Source organism: Brassica rapa, chromosome A03 (genome assembly GCF_000309985.2).
Source record: "Brassica rapa cultivar Chiifu-401-42 chromosome A03, CAAS_Brap_v3.01, whole genome shotgun sequence".
Lineage (NCBI taxonomy): Eukaryota > Viridiplantae > Streptophyta > Magnoliopsida > Brassicales > Brassicaceae > Brassica > Brassica rapa.
The window spans coordinates 17,600,134-17,617,496 of record NC_024797.2 but is presented as its reverse complement, the minus strand read 5'-3'; the positions used below and the strand labels follow the sequence as shown (position 1 = coordinate 17,617,496).

General features: G+C 38.9%; 3 protein-coding genes and 1 non-coding gene across 7 annotated transcripts; 3 read left to right on the top strand and 1 right to left on the bottom strand.

Annotated features, from left to right (window-relative positions):
* Positions 1 to 36: 36 nt before the first annotated feature.
* LOC103859489 lies at positions 37 to 6,384 on the top strand. Of its 4 annotated transcripts, XM_033286414.1 has the most exons (10): positions 71 to 799; positions 903 to 937; positions 1,018 to 1,061; positions 1,143 to 1,862; positions 2,210 to 3,694; positions 3,777 to 5,304; positions 5,368 to 5,499; positions 5,974 to 6,115; positions 6,184 to 6,220; positions 6,314 to 6,384. In XM_033286414.1, the coding sequence occupies exons 5-6, from the start codon at positions 2,224 to 2,226 to the stop codon at positions 4,013 to 4,015; spliced, it is 1,710 nt and encodes a 569-aa protein (XP_033142305.1). In that variant the 5' UTR covers positions 71 to 799; positions 903 to 937; positions 1,018 to 1,061; positions 1,143 to 1,862; positions 2,210 to 2,223; the 3' UTR covers positions 4,016 to 5,304; positions 5,368 to 5,499; positions 5,974 to 6,115; positions 6,184 to 6,220; positions 6,314 to 6,384. The 4 variants fall into 4 exon arrangements, with proteins under 4 accessions (XP_009135274.1, XP_033142305.1, XP_018513439.1 ...); XM_009137026.3 differs by adding an exon at positions 37 to 57 and having other exon boundaries at positions 362 to 1,862; XM_018657923.2 differs by adding an exon at positions 1,947 to 1,953 and having other exon boundaries at positions 71 to 1,860; positions 2,205 to 3,694.
* Positions 444 to 589, top strand: MIR9558 (microRNA MIR9558). Its single transcript, NR_128615.1, has one exon. It is a non-coding gene; the product is annotated as a microRNA MIR9558 (primary transcript).
* On the top strand, positions 5,242 to 8,800 carry LOC103859488. Its single transcript, XM_009137022.3, has 12 exons — positions 5,242 to 5,304; positions 5,974 to 6,115; positions 6,184 to 6,220; positions 6,314 to 6,382; positions 6,466 to 6,579; positions 6,668 to 6,817; positions 6,890 to 7,509; positions 7,588 to 7,687; positions 7,771 to 7,830; positions 7,898 to 7,990; positions 8,078 to 8,197; positions 8,280 to 8,800. Exons 2-12 carry the CDS (start codon positions 6,054 to 6,056, stop codon positions 8,604 to 8,606), a joined length of 1,752 nt encoding a protein of 583 aa, XP_009135270.1. The 5' UTR covers positions 5,242 to 5,304; positions 5,974 to 6,053; the 3' UTR covers positions 8,607 to 8,800.
* A 75-nt stretch (positions 8,801 to 8,875) lies between these two features.
* Positions 8,876 to 17,200, bottom strand: LOC103859487 (histone acetyltransferase HAC5). The gene is made up of 17 exons (XM_009137021.3): positions 16,659 to 17,200; positions 16,214 to 16,427; positions 15,466 to 15,580; positions 15,129 to 15,369; positions 14,631 to 15,050; positions 12,914 to 14,523; positions 12,519 to 12,815; positions 12,159 to 12,434; positions 11,716 to 11,844; positions 11,404 to 11,604; positions 11,167 to 11,309; positions 10,788 to 11,100; positions 10,572 to 10,711; positions 10,335 to 10,413; positions 9,864 to 10,250; positions 9,588 to 9,790; positions 8,876 to 9,246 (listed from the first exon to the last, which is right to left on the bottom strand). The coding sequence occupies exons 2-17, from the start codon at positions 16,351 to 16,353 to the stop codon at positions 9,129 to 9,131; spliced, it is 4,812 nt and encodes a 1,603-aa protein (XP_009135269.2). The 5' UTR covers positions 16,354 to 16,427; positions 16,659 to 17,200; the 3' UTR covers positions 8,876 to 9,128.
* Between the last annotated feature and the right edge of the window lie 163 nt (positions 17,201 to 17,363).

The window sequence follows — 17,363 nt, the reverse complement described above, 5'->3', positions numbered from 1 at the left end:
TTTCTCTTCCGGGTCTTGTTGTCTCCTGTTTTCTGAAGCTTTGACTCAGCCACTCAGGTAACCTCTCATTGCGTTCCAAATTAGTCTTGTACAAAAGGTTGTTTGTTTTGATCTTTCTTTATCACTAAAGATACAAGCTTTGAGCATCATGCATGATTTTTCATCATTGTTAAAGCTTAAAGTTTGGTTCTTTACTCTCCCTTATCTTTCTCCATGAACATGCAAGATATCAATCATTGTGAGATCAAGTTGCGGATTCAAAGTTTTGATTTTGATGCATGTTCTTGTTTGTGACTTGTGAGAATCGCAACATGCTTCTAAAATCTGATTCACTCTCTCTGTGTTTTATGATTTAGTTCAGACGAATCTTTGAATGGCTGGTGGTACTTCCATGGATATTCAAGAGCATGGAGTTTGGGTAAAACAAGAAGAGAAGGCGTGTTCAATGCAAACACTGTGGCAAAGAGATGTCTGGCTTGCAACATCTGAAATGTCACTTGGGTGGTGTAGGTTCAGATGTGAACATTGTCACATCTACTGTTAGAGATGTTGCAAGCCAGACATTTCCTTTCCCACAGTGTTCACAGTCCTCTTCATGCTGCTGGTTACTTCCTGAATCCGGCTACTTTCTTCTCATTGATTCAGAAGTAGCCGCTGGTCTTTGCTCCTCTCTGGATTCATGTAATAAAAGAAAGTGACGTTCAAGTCAAAATTGCCACTCAGCTTGACATATGCAGAGTTGGTGAAGACGATTTTAAAGAGGTCAGTCAAGCTAATCAGATCAATGGAATCACTCCAGGTGTGTGAACCGAACCTCTTGATTTTTCATATATAGTTGTAGACACTAGTGTTGTTGATAATCATTCAGTGAGCAAATAGTTTTAAAAAATCTCTCTTTGCAGCTGGTTCTGAGCCAGACATGTGAAGGTGCTCACAGGTACTAAATCAGTTTGAGTCTAACCAAGTTTTACAAGTACATATTAGCTGAATCTCTCTCATGAAATTGCACAAGTATAGACACAAGCATAGATAAGCCAAGCATATTCCAGAGAAAAAAGAAGGTAAAGAAGCTTCCAAGTTTTTATTGTGATTACTTACACAGATTCTATGTGTAACTACTGACCTTTTATTTTTCTTTTTAGAAAAAAAGAATGTTAACTCAGAAGAGAAGAAACTGGCTTTGTGTATTAGCGAAGCTGATGAGAGAAAGAAAGAGTGAGAGGCATTGTGTTTCTCTTCTTCTATGTGCAGGTACAAAGGGTGCTTCAGCTTACGAATAGAGGAGCATGCTAAGTACTTATGTCTTCTTCTTCTCAGACACTATTGTCAGATTGTCAAAACATGTCCAAAACGGAAGTATCTTCTCTGTCTCAGCGCTCATCATCTGCAAACAACATAGCTTCTGAAACTGAAGAAGACAAATGTGAATCCTCTCAGAAACGTCGTAGGGTTGAGAACAACAGTGAATCTGAAGATCCTCCTGAGAGATAGCAAGCAGGTGGTTACACTCAAAAGTAGATGTTTTGTAATGTTGTATCTTGAGGACGTTCCCTTTTATTTGCTTGCTGAATTCAAGTTGTTTTTTTAAGTCTACTTTAATGACAAACATTATACACTACAGATTGCAATATTAAAATGTGATTAGAAGCCTCACTTTTCCAAAAAAAAAAAAAAATGAAGCCTCATTGTTCCATTTTGGGTTAATTAGAAAGAAAGAGAGAGAGAGAGGTTACTATAAATAGGGACCTTCATTAATTACAATTATCTACAGAGACAGAACACTCTCTTCAAAACAAGGGTTTGGTTTGTTTCTCTTCCGGGTTCTGCTGTCTCCTGTTATCTGACTCGACGCTTTGACTCAGGTAACCTCTCAATCTCTCTGCTTTCCAAATTAGTCTGTACAAAAAGTTGTTTGCTTTTGATCTTCTTTATCACTAAAGAGACAAGCTTTGAGGATTATGCACGAGTTCTCGTCACTGTAAAAGCTTAAAGTTTCGTTTTTTTTACTCTCCCTTCTCTCTCTATCCGTGAACATGCAAGATATCAACCGTTGTGAGATCAAATTCCTGATTCAAAGTTTTGATTTTGCTGTTTGTTTCAGTTTCACAAACTGTTGTATTGTGCATGTGACGCCTAGGAGCTTAATTGTGAAGAAATTGTATAATGCTTCTAAGTCTGATTCACTCTCTGTGTGTTTCTTGATTCACAGACGGATCTTTTGAAATGGATATTCGTGAGCATGGATGTTGGGTGAACAAGGAGAAGAAGTGGGTTAAATGCAAACACTGTGGAGAAGAAATGTCTGGCTTGCAACTTCTGAAATGTCACTTGGGTGGTGTTGGTTCAGATGCGACTCCATGTGAACAAGCTGCATCTACTGTTAGAGAGATGTTTCGAGATGTGGCTACCAAGGAGAAACATAATCTTAGATCTGCTAAGAGTAGGAGTGTTGGGGAAGTCCAACTGGTTAATGCTCATAAGCGTGGGAGAAGCCAAGATTCATCCAGAGAAAGTGATACTCCTTCAGCTGTGGAGTCCTTAGGCTTTAGAGAGATGATGATAGCTGCAAGTGATGGTACCATCCCTGATTCTAATGATTTAAAAGGACGGATGTTTCAAGAAGCTTTGGGAGAAGTGGAAGAGTATGTGAAGAAGATCAAAGACTCATGGGCCATCACTGGTTGCAGCATCTTGTTGGAAGCTTGGGTTGACAGTAAAGGCCGTGATCTTGTTACTTTCATTGCAGACTGTCCAGCGGGTCCTGTCTATCTAACATCTTTGGATGTCTCTGACATAAAACACGACAGCAAGGCCTTGATATCTTTGGTGGATGGGCTTGTTGATGAAGTGGGAGTGCAAATCGTGGTTCAGATTGTTGCATGTTCAGCTTCTGGTTGGGTTGGTGAACTAGGCGAGTCTTATGCTAGTAACAAGAAGGGAGTGTTCTGGTCTGTGAGTGTGTCTCACTGCTTTGAGCTTATGCTGTTGAAGATTGGGGACTTAGATTCACTTGGATACATAGTTGACGCTGTCAATGTAATTACAGATTACATCAACAACAGTCCATTGGTTCTGAAGCTTGTCAGAGATCTAGATCACAGCCTCACTGTCTCCTCAGAGTTTGAGTTTTTCTTACCCTACTTAACTCTAGAGAGTATCTTCAGGGTCAAGAACGAGTTAACAGCCATGTTTGCTTTATCTGATTGTAGCAACGAAGAAGATGTAAGAGTATCCAAACTGGTGAATGATTCAACTTTCTGGAAAACTGTTGGCAAAGTTCTGAAATGCACATCTCCTCTGATCCATGGTCTGCTCTGGTTCTCTAAGGCCAAGAATCAGCATGTTGGAAACATCTATGAGATTATGGATGTCATAAAGGAGAGTATAGCCAGGGAGTTCAATAACAAGGAGTCATGTTATGAGCCGTTGTGGGATGTGATAGATGATGTTTGGAACAAGCACCTTCACAGTCCTCTTCATGCTGCTGGTTACTTTCTGAACCCGGTTACTTACTACTCAGATGATTTCCATCTTGATTCTGAAGTAGCAGCCGGTCTTTGCTCCTCTCTGGTTCATGTAGTGAAACAAAGTGACATTCAAGTTAAAGTTGCTACTCAGCTTGACATGTACAGAGTTGGTGAAGAGTGTTTTGAAGAGGCCAGTCAAGCTGATCAGATCATAGGAATCACTCCAGGTGAGTTTTCATATATAGTTGTAGACGCTAGTGTTGTTGAAATCATTCAGTGAGCAAATATATTTATAATCTCTCTTTGCAGGTGAGTGGTGGGCTCAGAAGGCGAGCCAGCATCCAGAGCTGCAGAGTTTCGCTATTAAGGTTCTGAGCCAGACATGTGAAGGTGCTTCAAGGTACAAGCTACAGAGTAGATTAGCAGAGAAGCTGGTGCCCAGTGAAGGAATGACCAGTTGTGAGCAAGAGCGTCTTGAAGATTTGGCGTTTGTTCATTACAATCTTCATCTCAAAAGCTGCAAAGCCAAACTAAGTGAAGAGCAGTGAAGAGATTCTGCTGCAGGATATTTATATATATATATATATGGATGGAATGGCAGATTCAACTTCTTTTTTGTCAATGTGCAGATAATAGTTATGTTAGTTTGTAAGTTCATGAAAGCCATCTTTTGTCAACGTGCAGATAACAGTTGAGTAGTTTGTATGTTCATGAAAGCAGTTGTGCACTATTGATTTGGATCACGCAGCATAATGATCAACTTAAGTCTTCTTTTATATATCTTTCTCGTTAAATCGAACTTGGCATGGGAAGAGCTATGCCAATAACTTCAAACCAGAACGTTTTCATATGTGTTGGAAGCGTTGGATATACATGTTTGTGTTTCTTGCAAAGATTTGCCAAATTGGGTTCGATATAACAATCTTCATCTACAGAAGCCACACTAAGAGAAGAACACTGAAGAGATTGTGTTAGCACATGGCTTGAGCTTTTAATCAATTTGTAGATTTTTATTTATGTAAGTTTGTATATCCACTCACACAAAACAATGATCAAATCTTTTTTGTCCTCCTTTAATCTGTAAGTGATTTGTAAAGTTTTAAAAAATTGGAAAAAAATTGGAAAAAAATATACACAAGAATCCAACAGATTTAAGCCAAAAATATCGTATGAACACTAGACAATTATTTCAACACAAACTTGTTATCTACTCGTTGGTTTTCAAATTTCAAATATTAAACTCTATAAAAATCTGGAAATATTGTTATAAAATTGTCAACCACAAGACAAGAACAATACTCAGAAAAGAGTATCAGGCCACTAACCTCTGACCAGAAAGCGACAGAAAAAAACTTATAACATACGCTCTTGCATGTGAGATTTTGTTTTCTTCTCTTCTTTTTAGTTTAATTCACTTTCTTTGAAAATATTGAGAAAAAGACATCAAAAATTACAAGTGCCCGTGTAAATTGAAAGTAGTGTGTTGCAGATTCTCTCCTCTGTTCTGTTCAACTGTACCTTTGTCTTTTGCACTCTACCCAATTACCAACTCAATATTTTAATTCATTATTTGGTAATAATAAGAAAGAGAATAGCTTTTTTGAGATAACATTTAATGTTGACTCACAATAGAGATTTTTTTTTGAATTTCAAATTGAGAAACTTTTTAAGATTGGAAAATAAATAGAAGTGTGACCACCTACTAGTACCATAAAAGCCAGATAGATAGATTACTGTAGGAGAATCTAGCAGCATTTTAGAAGTAGCTCTTCTCCTCTCTCTCTAATTCTTGAATGTTCTCTTTCAGCCATTGGAAGAAGTAGAAGAAATTAAAAAGGTTTGCTTTTGTTCACACTGTTTTTTTCTCTTCTCCTTGTTTGAGTTTTTTTTTTTGTTGCAGATGATTGGTTACACTCTCTGGCCATTGAAAGTTTCAATCTTTGTTCTGGCCATTGACTTTGGTATATTCTTAAAGTCAATTACAAAGATTTGATCTTTTCAGTGACCACTTGATATGTCTTTTAGAGATAAGGTCTTTACTCTTTAGCTTATGTCTTCTCTTTTTCATCAAAGTTATTTATCTTCTTTATAAGGCTACAGTACATTCTTGAATTGCATGTTTAAAAGATTGCATCTTTTGGTTACTTTAGCTGGTTCTTGAGTTTTCTCCAACCGATAACGGCTTCACCTGTCAAGACCTATCAATGTGAATTTTTGACCCATGTGATACGTTTGGCTGTCTGGTGGGTTTTTGAAAACAACAGGCTCCTGTGATTATTTTCTGTATTATAAATGAGATTTGTCCTTATTAGATGTTCACAGGTGTAACAGTGTCTTCTCTTGCCTCTTCATCTAGTACTTGGACTACATGTGCTAAGAAAAATCCATAACCAAATCTCCATTATTTGATTAATGTCTTGTGATTAGTAGACAACACATTTTGGTCTTTTCTTTCCTCTAAGATTTTATCTTATCTCATTAATTATGTGAATCTGATTTTGTGCAGGGATTATGTCATTTAAGTCTTGTGTACTTTGAGAGAAGAGGCTGAAGTATATTTGTTGGAGAAGTTCATCATTTCCTGTAATGGTAATAACTACCAAGCCCCAGACACTTAGGATGTATGACTCTCAGCTTTTGAAATCCAAGTAAGAATTATCATTTCTTCTTGTTTTTCCAATTCTCCTTGCTAAATTGACTTGAATGTTTTTATCAGATCCAGTTCATTATGGGGCACAGGAACCAAGTCAGAGGTATGAACATACACTTAGTCCAGATTATACCTGTTGAGTGAGTTTATGCAGTCTTTAAAGCAATAAGAGCTTGCTTGAATCATTTGTTTACAGGGTATAGAAACTTCCCAAGAGTCTACAAGTGGACAATCTTTTTCATATAGATTCCAACTTGAAGAGGATGTGAGCTTCTGAACTCAAGCATAGTCTCCATTTTGCTAAATATTTGCAGTGTTTGTAGTTCTAAAAGAAGTTTTATGTTACAGGTAAGAAGATTGCAACTTCAACTCCAAGAAGAAGTGGAGTTGCATACTTTCTTAGAGAGCCTCTTGGAGAAGGATCCTTGGGAGATATCTTCTTCTTGTAGTGTTCCACATCCTGTATGTTCCCTAAACTCATGCTATTGTGATTGTTTTTTTTTAATATTATTACCATTTTGTTTTGCTGATGATTCTCAAAATGGGGCAGGCTCAAGAACTTATTTCCAATATAGCCACGCTAGAGACTGCAGTCACCAAGCTCGAGCAAGAAATGATGTCACTGAATTTCCAAATTAGCCAAGAACGTAACGAGAGAAGACTAGCTGAATATCATTTGACACATATGGCTTCTCCACCAGTATGTATCTCATCATTGTCTTGTTTTTTGTTGTGATCTACATTGGTGTATAACTATGTCTTAGTTATGCAGGATTCCTCTTCTTCCTTGATATATTTGGATTCTGAATCACATCAATCAGGAGAAGACAGTCCACGTCAAGACCAACCAGTCCAAAACCAAGAATCTTCTTCTGAATCATCTCCCACAGAATCAACCGTTGAGGTATTGGACCCAAGTAATCAACATCTTGAGAAGAAGCAAATGAGAAAGACAAATGCAAGGAAGCTACCTAGAGGAATGCCACCTAAGTTCATGTGGGATCACCCTAATCTATTATCTGAAGAAATGGTGAGATGTATGAAGAACATCTTCATGTCGCTTGCTGATCCGACAGCAACTTCAAAAGCATCCTCAAACGAGAGCCAGCTCTCACCGGTGTCAGTATCACCACGTGGGCATCTATCAAGCTCATCATCCTGGTGGCCATCAACAGAACGGTCAATGATCTCTTCATGGGTGCAAAGCCCCCAAATAGATATCCAAAACAACACTGATGTCTTGGCCACAGGAAACGTCTTTGACCCTTATAGAGTTCGTGGGAAGCTGAGCTGGGCAGAGATTGGGAGCTACAGTTTGGCGTCTGAGGTTTCTTGGATGTCTGTTGGGAAGAAACAGTTGGAATATGCTTCCGGGGCACTGAGGAAGTTTAGGTAAATGGAGTTTCCTTAACCTTTTCTTATCAATCTGTTTAAGCTATATAAGACTCAAAGTATGATTCTGTGAATTAGGACACTGGTGGAGCAACTTGCTAGAGTGAACCCAATTCATTTGAGCTGCAATGAGAGGCTAGCTTTCTGGATTAACCTTTACAACGCGTTGATCATGCATGTTAGTTTCTTTCTGTTTCCTTTCTAATTATAAAGAACCATTCTGAATGTTTTATGAGAGTTGTTGTGGTCTTTTAAATGCAGGCGTATTTGGCTTATGGTGTCCCTAAAAGCGACTTGAAGCTCTTCTCCTTGATGCAAAAGGTTTACATATCACTTTGGTTTTGTTCCTTTGTTGTCTTATCTTATTCCTTTATGTTTTGGTCCACAGGCTGCTTATACGGTTGGAGGGAACTCATACACTGCAGCGGCAATGGAGTATGTGATACTGAAGATGAAACCTCCTACTCACAGACCACAAATTGTATATAAGCTTATACTCATCTACATAGTTCTTTTGCATGTCTTTTTTTAGAACCTGTTAGCATTTACTCTATTTTCTGATGTGTAGGCACTGCTTCTTGCTATTCACAAGCTGAAAGTATCAGAAGAACAACGCAAGGCAAGCATTGATACTCATGAACCTCTTCTCGCCTTTGCCTTAAGCTGTGGAATGTACTCTTCCCCTGCGGTAAGTAACTAAGCAAACTATCTTTCTCCTTTTGTTTGGCTTAAACTTATGGAATGTGAACTCATGCATCTTGTTGTTGCAGGTGAGGATCTACACAGCGAAAGGAGTGAAAGAAGAGCTACTAGAAGCTCAAAGGGATTTCATACAAGCATCAGTAGGGCTGAGCAGCAAAGGGAAGCTCTTGGTACCCAAAATGGTTCATTGCTACGCCAAGAGTTTGGTGGAGGATTCGAACTTGGGGGTGTGGATAGCGAAGTACCTCCCTCCACATCAAGCAGCCTTTGTGGAACAGTGCATCTCTCAGAGAAGACAAAGCCTTCTCCCCTCACGTAACTGTGGAATACTCCCCTTTGATTCTCGTTTCAGATATCTGTTCCTCCCCGACCACAACAACAACTCCTCTAAGTAATAAGCTCTTAAAAGCTCTGTTGTGTCTGTAAAAAGCCTGTCTGACTTCATAAGAACCAAGAGACATAGAAAGCTGTGTTCATCATCATGATCATTATTATTCCCAATTTAGCTTTGGGGCTTATCAGTGTACATTTTAAAAATAAAATATATGTGAAAAGAATGTTGTTGCAAATCTTACAAATAAATTTATTATTCACACTTTCAACAACATTCTTTTCACATATTTTATTAGCTTGTAGCTTTGCCAAAATGAAGGGATCAAAAGAGTGAGTTAAGACCCAAACAACTCAATAGATTTATAGTTAAAAGAAGCACCAAAATTTGAATCAAAATCACATATACACATTCGTCTGTACCTTAAGAATACATCATGTAAAGAATAAAACATCTAACTATGTACCTCCTTGTTGAACCTAAATTAGTAGCAGCTGTGGAAGAGTCTGGTTTCCTCTTGACCTCAAAAGGCAACCCCTTAATCACATGGACGAGAGAGATAACATTCTTGTCTGTCTTATGTTGATCAGTCAGAAGTGGAGGTTGCTGCGTCAGCGGCTCTCTGCCGCACCATCTCCTTCACAGCTGCTCTTCGTCTTGAATCTGCCTGTTGTTGCTTTCTACTAAAATGAGCTCTCAACTCTCTGTCACAATGTCACATCATTAGAAAAATCATAAACTTTTCTTGAACAGTCATTTTTAACTAGTAAAGCAGCTCCATCAGTTAGACATTATAAGAGTTTCTAAAAGAAAATATATATTAATATTATAATTATTAATTTATATTCCAATTTCTTTAAATCTGTTAATATACCAAGAGAATGACACATGTCTTTTGAGGTTCTTAAGGGTTCTTAAAAGCTGTTATATGAGAGCTTTTCTTGGCTCTCTCTCTTAATTTTATTAATTTTCTTTTCTTTTATTGGTGAGAATTTTATTTAGAACCCCTTGATGGGGTTGCTCTGAGTAGCTTAGATTCACGCACCTGCATTTGGGTACTCTACACTGTGGGTCTCTGCAGTTTCTGGCGTGCATTCGTAAGAGAGCCCACATTCTCTTACAAGGAACGCAGGAGTTTCTGTTCTTGCATGCAACACCATGCCTGAAGAGAAGCTTAATCATGCGACACCTCGGATACTGGCACTGCGCCGTGAAGCATGTCATCGCGTGTAGCAGCAGGTCTGTTAACTGCAAGTACCAAAAACTGTATTAGCAAATGAGGAAAAAGGAGAAGCAATTTTTGAAAGAAACATTTCATTACCTGTGCTGTCTGGATTTGACTAGTTTGTGTGTTCTGTACCACAGAATCAGTCCCAGATGGTCGGCTAGTGAGGCTGTGTGGATGGTTGATGCCCTTTGAGTAGCAACCACTGCAAACTTCATAGTCAGGACAAACCTCGCAGCGCCAGCCTTGAGCAGGCTCAAGCTCTTGCTGGCAGATGGCGCATGCCGTTGGAAATGCAGGGACGGTTGGGTTGTGGAGATGATAGAGAATCATCATGGAAGAGTGTTTTGCTCGCCTCAGCGTGTCGTATTGGTAGTGGTTTCCTTGGCAGAGACTTAGGAAAGCTTGCCTTGTATCAAAGAACTCGCTCTCAAGGATGTCATCACTGTCCTTGATCTCAGTAGGAACGTCTTCAATGGCAATCTGCAGAGAGAGACCCAAACCTTGTCATTGTTCCAAACCATCACGAAGAGAAAACCAAATGTCTTAAACAGATCAGAAACTTACAGGATATAGTACATGCTTCTCCCTCTGGTTAACTGGATGTCTCTCCTTTTCGACACGGTTCTTTTCCAATTCATGACACCTGTAGTAAAAGAAGAAAGCTTGTGAGATGCAGCCAAAGAGTGTGATAAATCTTATAATGATCCAACGTATACTCTCCACTAGTTCAGTGGAGAAAAGTCTTTTGGCTAGAAATTTCTACAGCATTTTGAAATTGAAATAGTTATGTAAGATACTTACTTGTCACAAATCTGAAAGTTCTTACACTGGTGGCACACCCACCGATGCCCAGACACCATGAGAGTGCAACAATGCTTGCAGCAATGTTGCAAATGAACCATGATGAAATCTTCCTTCATTGGGAGGATGATCTCACCCAGCTAAAGAGCAAACGAAAAGTTAGGTGGCGAAAATATTATCTCTTACCATAACACAGAGAGAAAGAGGGAGACTTACTTTATGCATTAGAAGGAGATCCTTTGAGGCATTAACAGAAAGGTCCAGGTGACCTACTGCTTTAAGAGCCCTTTTCGATATGACCTTTTTGGGCATTACTTTTCTATGAGACTTCTTGCCATCTTCTTCTTGGCTCATTTGATCTATAAGATCCTCAGCAGCGCCTGGCCAGTAGTCCCCATCAAAATACGGCAGCCTTGCTGCTGTTACCTTAGCTCTACATTCACCAGACTGGACGAAGAAATGATCATAGAAGTTTGTACATTCCACAACCACTTTTTCCTTGGCCGCTTTCCTTAGCATTGCTAAATACCTGAAAAGGTAATTGGTATTATGCATCATGGTGGGAAAAAAAAACAAGTAAAATATCATTACATACCATTCTCTTAGTTTGTCAGTCTTTGGCGTTTTCTGAATCTCAGGATGACAGTAGAGAATGTAATCTTCACCCTTAAGAGGAGGGCATGCCCATATATAGCAGCTTGAGAACCCACGTTTCTTACAGTAATCAAGATAACCAATCTGCCAATCCCCACAAGGTCATTGTTGATAAGACTTTTGAAGCAACACAAGGGGACTGTAAGCAAAACTAGGAGCAGAAGAAAAAATAGCTTACCAGAATCTCATGGTATACAAAAGTACGAAGAGCCTCCCCAGACACAGTTCTAACGTCAGGTCTGAAGTACTTAACCGAGTCTAGATAGGAAAGGTACACACGGCGTTGATTGGGAGAGGCGGAATCTGTTCCAAACTCTTGGACGTACATGCCAAATAAGCAAACTTCAACACCTTCAATCTTTTGAAACACCAGAATGGCCTGAAAGCAAGAAAGAAAATTGCATGTAAGTTAGCATAGGAGCTGATAGTCAAGAGGCATCTTTTAGTAGAAGGACAACATGATTAGAAGATAAGAACCAAGAAGTTGTACCTTAGACTTGTAAGGGAACTCTGGTGAGTAATTTTCTTCCCTGAAAATGTCAAGGAATCGTGGCTTTACTTCTAATATTTTGTCCACAGATGCAACAACTCTGATAACAAGTGAGTCGGCTCCAGGGACCTGGTATATCAATAAAGAAAGAAACTAGATTGTTATCTTTCTAAACTCTAGCTATATAAGGAAAGAGCACTAAATAAATAGGTGGAATTTTTTAACATCAACAACTTTTTTTTTAAAGGCTGGTTAATTATGCTATTACAAACTATCAGAACCTCATTACATAAAAGATTCTAACGTAAATAATTGTACATGCTTTATGAAGACTCACGTCTCAAACATCAGCAGCTCTAAAGAACTATTTTTGTATCTTTCTGTAAACCCAACTTGATATTTCTCTATACATCAACATTTTACATGAAAAGTTAATAATTTACCTCGTCGTAGCTTTTTCCTTGAACCCTAGCCCTCTCCTGTCTTTCCTGCTTCAGTTTCTTAAACAACCGCTGTTCTAAATGGTTGCTAAGATTACTGGCCGGCAAACTTTTTGCCCCCAGAATAACACTTTGTGAAACTGGCTTCCTTTCTCCTTGCTCCACCTCTTGTATGTAGCAATTAGGACAAGTGTACTGAGCTTGCCCATGATTCCTACGACCGTTGAACAAAGCACAAATCTGATGCTGCCACGCTTGACATTTATCACATTGCACCCACTGCACATAATCATTACATCAGAAACAGAAAAACAAAAAAAGAGTAAAGCAGCATAGCTTCAAAAAAAGCTGAAAGAGGCGTACCGATTCTTCAACCTCCTCATCGTTTTTCTTTTTCTCAAACCTCGACTTCGGCACAGGAGTTCCATCAACGGTAACGGTGTTCGCACGCGTTTCATTGTAGCAAGGAATGCAGACGTAGTGCCGTGACTCACCAACCACAACAGTGTAGTGCATAGCATTTCTCTTGACACGTGCGCCACAAGGTGTGCAGTAAATAGGTGTTGGCTCAAATGCAAGCCTCTCAACAGCACATAACTGGCAGGAGTTTTCGGACATGGAGAGTCCCATTGCTTTGTTTTTCTCTGCCTTGGTTTTACTCTGAAATAAAGATTCAGACAACATCATAAAGAAAACATTTTCTTGGTAAATCTTTCTTATCAAACAAGAGTTGCATCTAAGAGTTTGTCAAAGCTTACCTGGCCTACCCACTGACGAAGACCGCGGATATGCTCCTCTACTTGCTCTGGGGTGAACAGCTCAATCAATGAGACTCCCTTGATCTTTGACTTTCCGCTATTAGACGCAGCTACAGACTGTTCCACTTTCTCTTCTTTAGGTGCGCTTAGTTCTTTCATACGTTTTGGTTTCTCTGGCTCTGGTGAATAAACAGTTTCACCATTCAGTGAAGAGTCTCCAGCATGTCTTCTCATGGAGGTATCTTTGCAAACAGGCCTCTCCAGCTCACGGGAATCAGAACTATCTGCATTCATCGGCGCATCACTTTGTAGACTACTATACTTCTCTTGCAAACTCATTGACAAATGAGATTTACCGAGACCAACAGATCTTCTCTGTGGGAGGCTGTGTGTGTCAGGATAAGCAAATTGAGAAGGTTTCTCTACTTTCACACGCTTAGGAGAAGGTTGCAGATCATCAACAATAGAGGGAGCTTCAGAGTCTCTTCCACTAGAAGCACGCATAGACTGAAAGGTTTCCTTGCGTCTATGATCTAAAGGCTCAGCTTGTCGGAGGAGGGCAATCTTCTCTTTTTGTTTCTCCTTGAAGTTTTTGACATAAACACAGACTGGACACGCTTCATTCCCGCAGTGCTTATTATGATGAATCAGTTTCCGGGTTTGAAGACAATACTGATACGAGCAAGCAGGGGCCTTGCAGTAGTTGATATGTTTCAGTAGCGTTTTGGCAGTGAAACAATACTTGCTTTCACAGGTATCCTCCGCTGCGTTGCATTTGCGAACATGTAGCAGGAACAGAAGCCACCGCCTCTGGTTTATATAGCTTGAATCACAATCTTCATTCAGCTGTTTACTCAATGTGTTGCTTCCTTCGGGGAGATGTGGAGCAACAGTTTGGCAGTTTGCAGACTCTCTTACAGACAAACTATCATTACTAGCTTCAAGCAGCATAGGTAACCTTTGACATGAGTTTACCGCAAACCTTACTCTCTCTCCATTAGAATCTTTTGATGTTTGTGTCAAGATCTGAGAAGATGTACGCCACTGACCTATACTTGAGACTTGCTGCACTCCAACTGAGTGGTTTTTCACATCTTTCCATTGTGGTATCTGCTGTGTCTGGTGAGTTTGTACACTCTGAGCACCAACATACTCATCCTTGACAGTGTTCTGACTGTACTGGTTTTGCGACTTGGGTTGATCCACTTGATTTATAGCCTGTAGCTGAGAAGCTTCATTGTAGTAGTCTGTGCGAGGTTCGTGCTTAACTTGACTAACAAAATTTGAAGCTCGCTGAGATTGATGATAAGCATTGTTGTTCAACAAGTGATCTTGTTGCTGGTATTGACCATGATGAGCTGCCTGGTTGAATTGATTTTCTACTGGTTGAGGACTCACCTGAGCCAAATTTTCTTGAATCCGATTCTCAAACTGTTGAGGTAGGTGACGTTTCATCAATGGAGTCTTCTCCACTGCGTGTAAGCTTGACTGATTACTACCAAAGGAAACATCAACTCTCATAGGATTCATATCCACAGCATTTCCCATTGAGCCAGATGATCCATAGAGATTCCCGGTCCCAAAAGCATCAGAGTTGCTCATTGAGTATCCTTCAGATGAAGAAAAAATGCCATTAGCGTACCACTATTGAGTTACATATACTAACAAGAGAGCATTGAACAATTCAAATAGCAAAGGAAAAATTAGAGATAATTACTGTGAACATGTGACACCTGCTGCAACTGATCAACAGGCTGCTGCAAAGGCTGGGATGAATTTGAAAAATGAGTGGAACTTATGACCCCTTCAGAGCTCATGTTACCATTAGCAAGCTGAAAACTATTCCCACTCATCCCTACACCAGAACTTTGAGGTGTATTGATCATCCCAGACGCATTCTGGTGCATATTTGACCTGAAACCACCTCCCATCTGTTGATCACTGTTGTAATGCATACCGTCATATGAAATAACAGCATGTTGCCTCCCAACAGCCATAAGATTGCCACCATCTCCATTTTGATGAGACTGATATACATCAGTATTGTTAAATCCAGGAGTAGGAATCATCTGGCCATTGTCATTAGAACTAACTGAGAACCCCGCAGATAATTGCTGGTGACCATTAATCATTGAACCTGTCAAATATAAAACAATCAGTACAAACTTACAGCTATATACAATAGAATCATACATCGGACTATTACTGACATTACCTCCATTCATGCGAGTAGTTGGCATAACCCTTGTTGCATCTGCTAAGTTATTACTACTGTTGAAGGTGCTCGTATTCACCATAGGGGTGGCTGTATAACTTTGACGCAATCCAGTTGAAACCTCAGGTGTCTGAACAGTCATACCGACCGAGCTTGAGGGATTAGCAGGGCGTGGACCAAACATTTGTTTCAGAATAGAATTTATGCGAGCCTCAAAATTTTGGAAATCTAAGTAATTCTCCTGTGACAAAAAAAAAGTACCATCAAGAACAATGACCAAAGCTTCTATGAGATATAACACAGACTGTAAAAATGAGAAGATCAAAACTGGAGGTACCTTTGAGGTAGCCGTTTTGTACATTGCATTTTCTAACCGTTTTGAAACCTCAAATAACTTTGCCTTTGAGGCATCATCAGTCTTTGAAGGCTGCCTCTGCTGTAACCAAACGTAGCTGGAAAGAATAACTCAAGTAAATAAGGGTATTTTCCATATACACAACAAACATTAGATCATTTCAACAAAAAAATGATGTTATTTCAGCTGCATTACCGAACTAAACCCCAAGACTGGGTAATTAGATGGGTGTTTCATCCTCATAGCAAAGCAGACGTTGGAAAAAAAACAGTAAACTACTAATGTCTAAGTGGTATATGCACTAACCACATACACTAATGCAATGTTCGAGAAATAGCTAAGCGGAGTATAAGTGCTTTATCGCGGGCACTTAACGCAATAAAGAATCTTTAATTGCAAGAACTTTGGAATCGGATAATTATATTTTTACATATTAAATACTTCTGTATAACATATATATTTTTTGTATGTATTAATTTAGTTTGGTTAATTCTTGCTCGAGCTGGATGATGAAAAATTATCATGTTCGGTTTCCTCTGGGGATGGATCCATAAGAATTCAACTATCCCAATAACAAAAAAAAACAGATTTGAAAAACGATTTGCCGACTAGGCCGATGCCTACGTGTGCCTAAGCCGTTTTTTAGAACACTCACTAATGTAATGTAGACCAAGCAAGAGCGACACCAAAACAGCATATGCAAACAAACAAAGAAACAAACAATTCTTACATTCTGTTAAGCATCTCCTGCCGCAATTTGATACCATCTTGGTTTACACCATTAGCCATATTAGGCTGAGACGAAACAACAGAAGCAGAACTCTGCATTTGTCCTGGCTGAGGAAAACTTCTATGCTGTCCCTGAGCCATTCTCAAACACTTTCTGACAAAGTGTGTGAAGAAGCTATGGAAACAAGATCATCACCACGACAATAAGCTAAAGCCTGTAATAAAAAAACACACACACATTGAGCTCGCTGAAATGTAGTGAGCAAAAACGAAATTAACACACAAAACAATCTCAGTTAACACCACCACCTCGTGAATTACGCCTTACGAAAAGAGAAAACTTCCTAATAATATTAAAATCATCCATTACACAACGAATTATCAGAACTCAATCACCAACCCTAGCTCGAGATCAATCAAAAATCAATAATTGAAAATGAATAAACCTGAAATTCGTTGTGGGAATCAGCAATTCGCGAGAACACGACGGAGATCTTAGCCGGAAAAATCGATGCCGAATTGGGTAAAAAAAAGCGGCGGATGACGAAAGAAAGACGACGGAGAGGAATGGTAGGTGGGGGTAGGATAATGACGGAGCTATAGCAAGTTGTGCTTTTTTGGGCAAAAAAGGTGATTATTTTTTACCAAACGAGTCATAAAAATCATTGATTTATTTCTGAAAAAAGATCTTTTCGAAGCATCAACGGACAGAACATAACAGCCGGAGTTTTTACCCAATCAGGTCTTCAGATGAATCTCATTATTGTTTTCTCTCTCTGTCGTAAGTCAATCAAAATAAAGTCAAGTGGATATTACTTTACTTATTAGAGGATATTTGGATATATGCCTTACCATAAGATTTTATTTTGAAAATTATTTAAACTTTGAACAAGACTAAATTATCCAGTTTGAATTTTTTTCATTATTCTAATATCCAAATTAATAAAGTTAATAAGTATTTAAATAATTATCTAATTTGAATTTTATAATTGTTTAGTATATTTAAATATAGATATATCAATATCAAATTCTTGGTCAACACTAATAGCAACATTGAACTTATGAAAATTAAATTATAAAATATTGGTTTGACAAAAAAAAACAGCAAAATTAAATGTATGAGTTGTTCTGTGTAAAATTTTATATTCTTC

Bases quoted from the DNA above. Each gene is read 5' to 3' on its own strand.
- LOC103859489 (XM_009137026.3), top strand. From the start codon at position 2,224: ATGGATATTCGTGAGCATGGATGTTGGGTGAACAAGGAGAAGAAGTGG. The intron at 3,695-3,776 runs GTGAGTTTTCAT...CTCTCTTTGCAG, and splicing joins GATCATAGGAATCACTCCAG to GTGAGTGGTGGGCTCAGAAG.
- LOC103859488 (XM_009137022.3), top strand. From the start codon at position 6,054: ATGGTAATAACTACCAAGCCCCAGACACTTAGGATGTATGACTCTCAG. The intron at 7,510-7,587 runs GTAAATGGAGTT...TCTGTGAATTAG, and splicing joins GGGGCACTGAGGAAGTTTAG to GACACTGGTGGAGCAACTTG. The intron at 7,991-8,077 runs GTATATAAGCTT...TCTGATGTGTAG, and splicing joins CTACTCACAGACCACAAATT to GCACTGCTTCTTGCTATTCA.
- LOC103859487 (XM_009137021.3), bottom strand. From the start codon at position 16,353: ATGGCTCAGGGACAGCATAGAAGTTTTCCTCAGCCAGGACAAATGCAG. The intron at 12,816-12,913 runs GTAAGCTTTGAC...TCTTTATTTCAG, and splicing joins TTCGTCAGTGGGTAGGCCAG to AGTAAAACCAAGGCAGAGAA. The intron at 9,791-9,863 runs GTAATGAAATGT...TGGTACTTGCAG, and splicing joins GTCAAATCCAGACAGCACAG to TTAACAGACCTGCTGCTACA.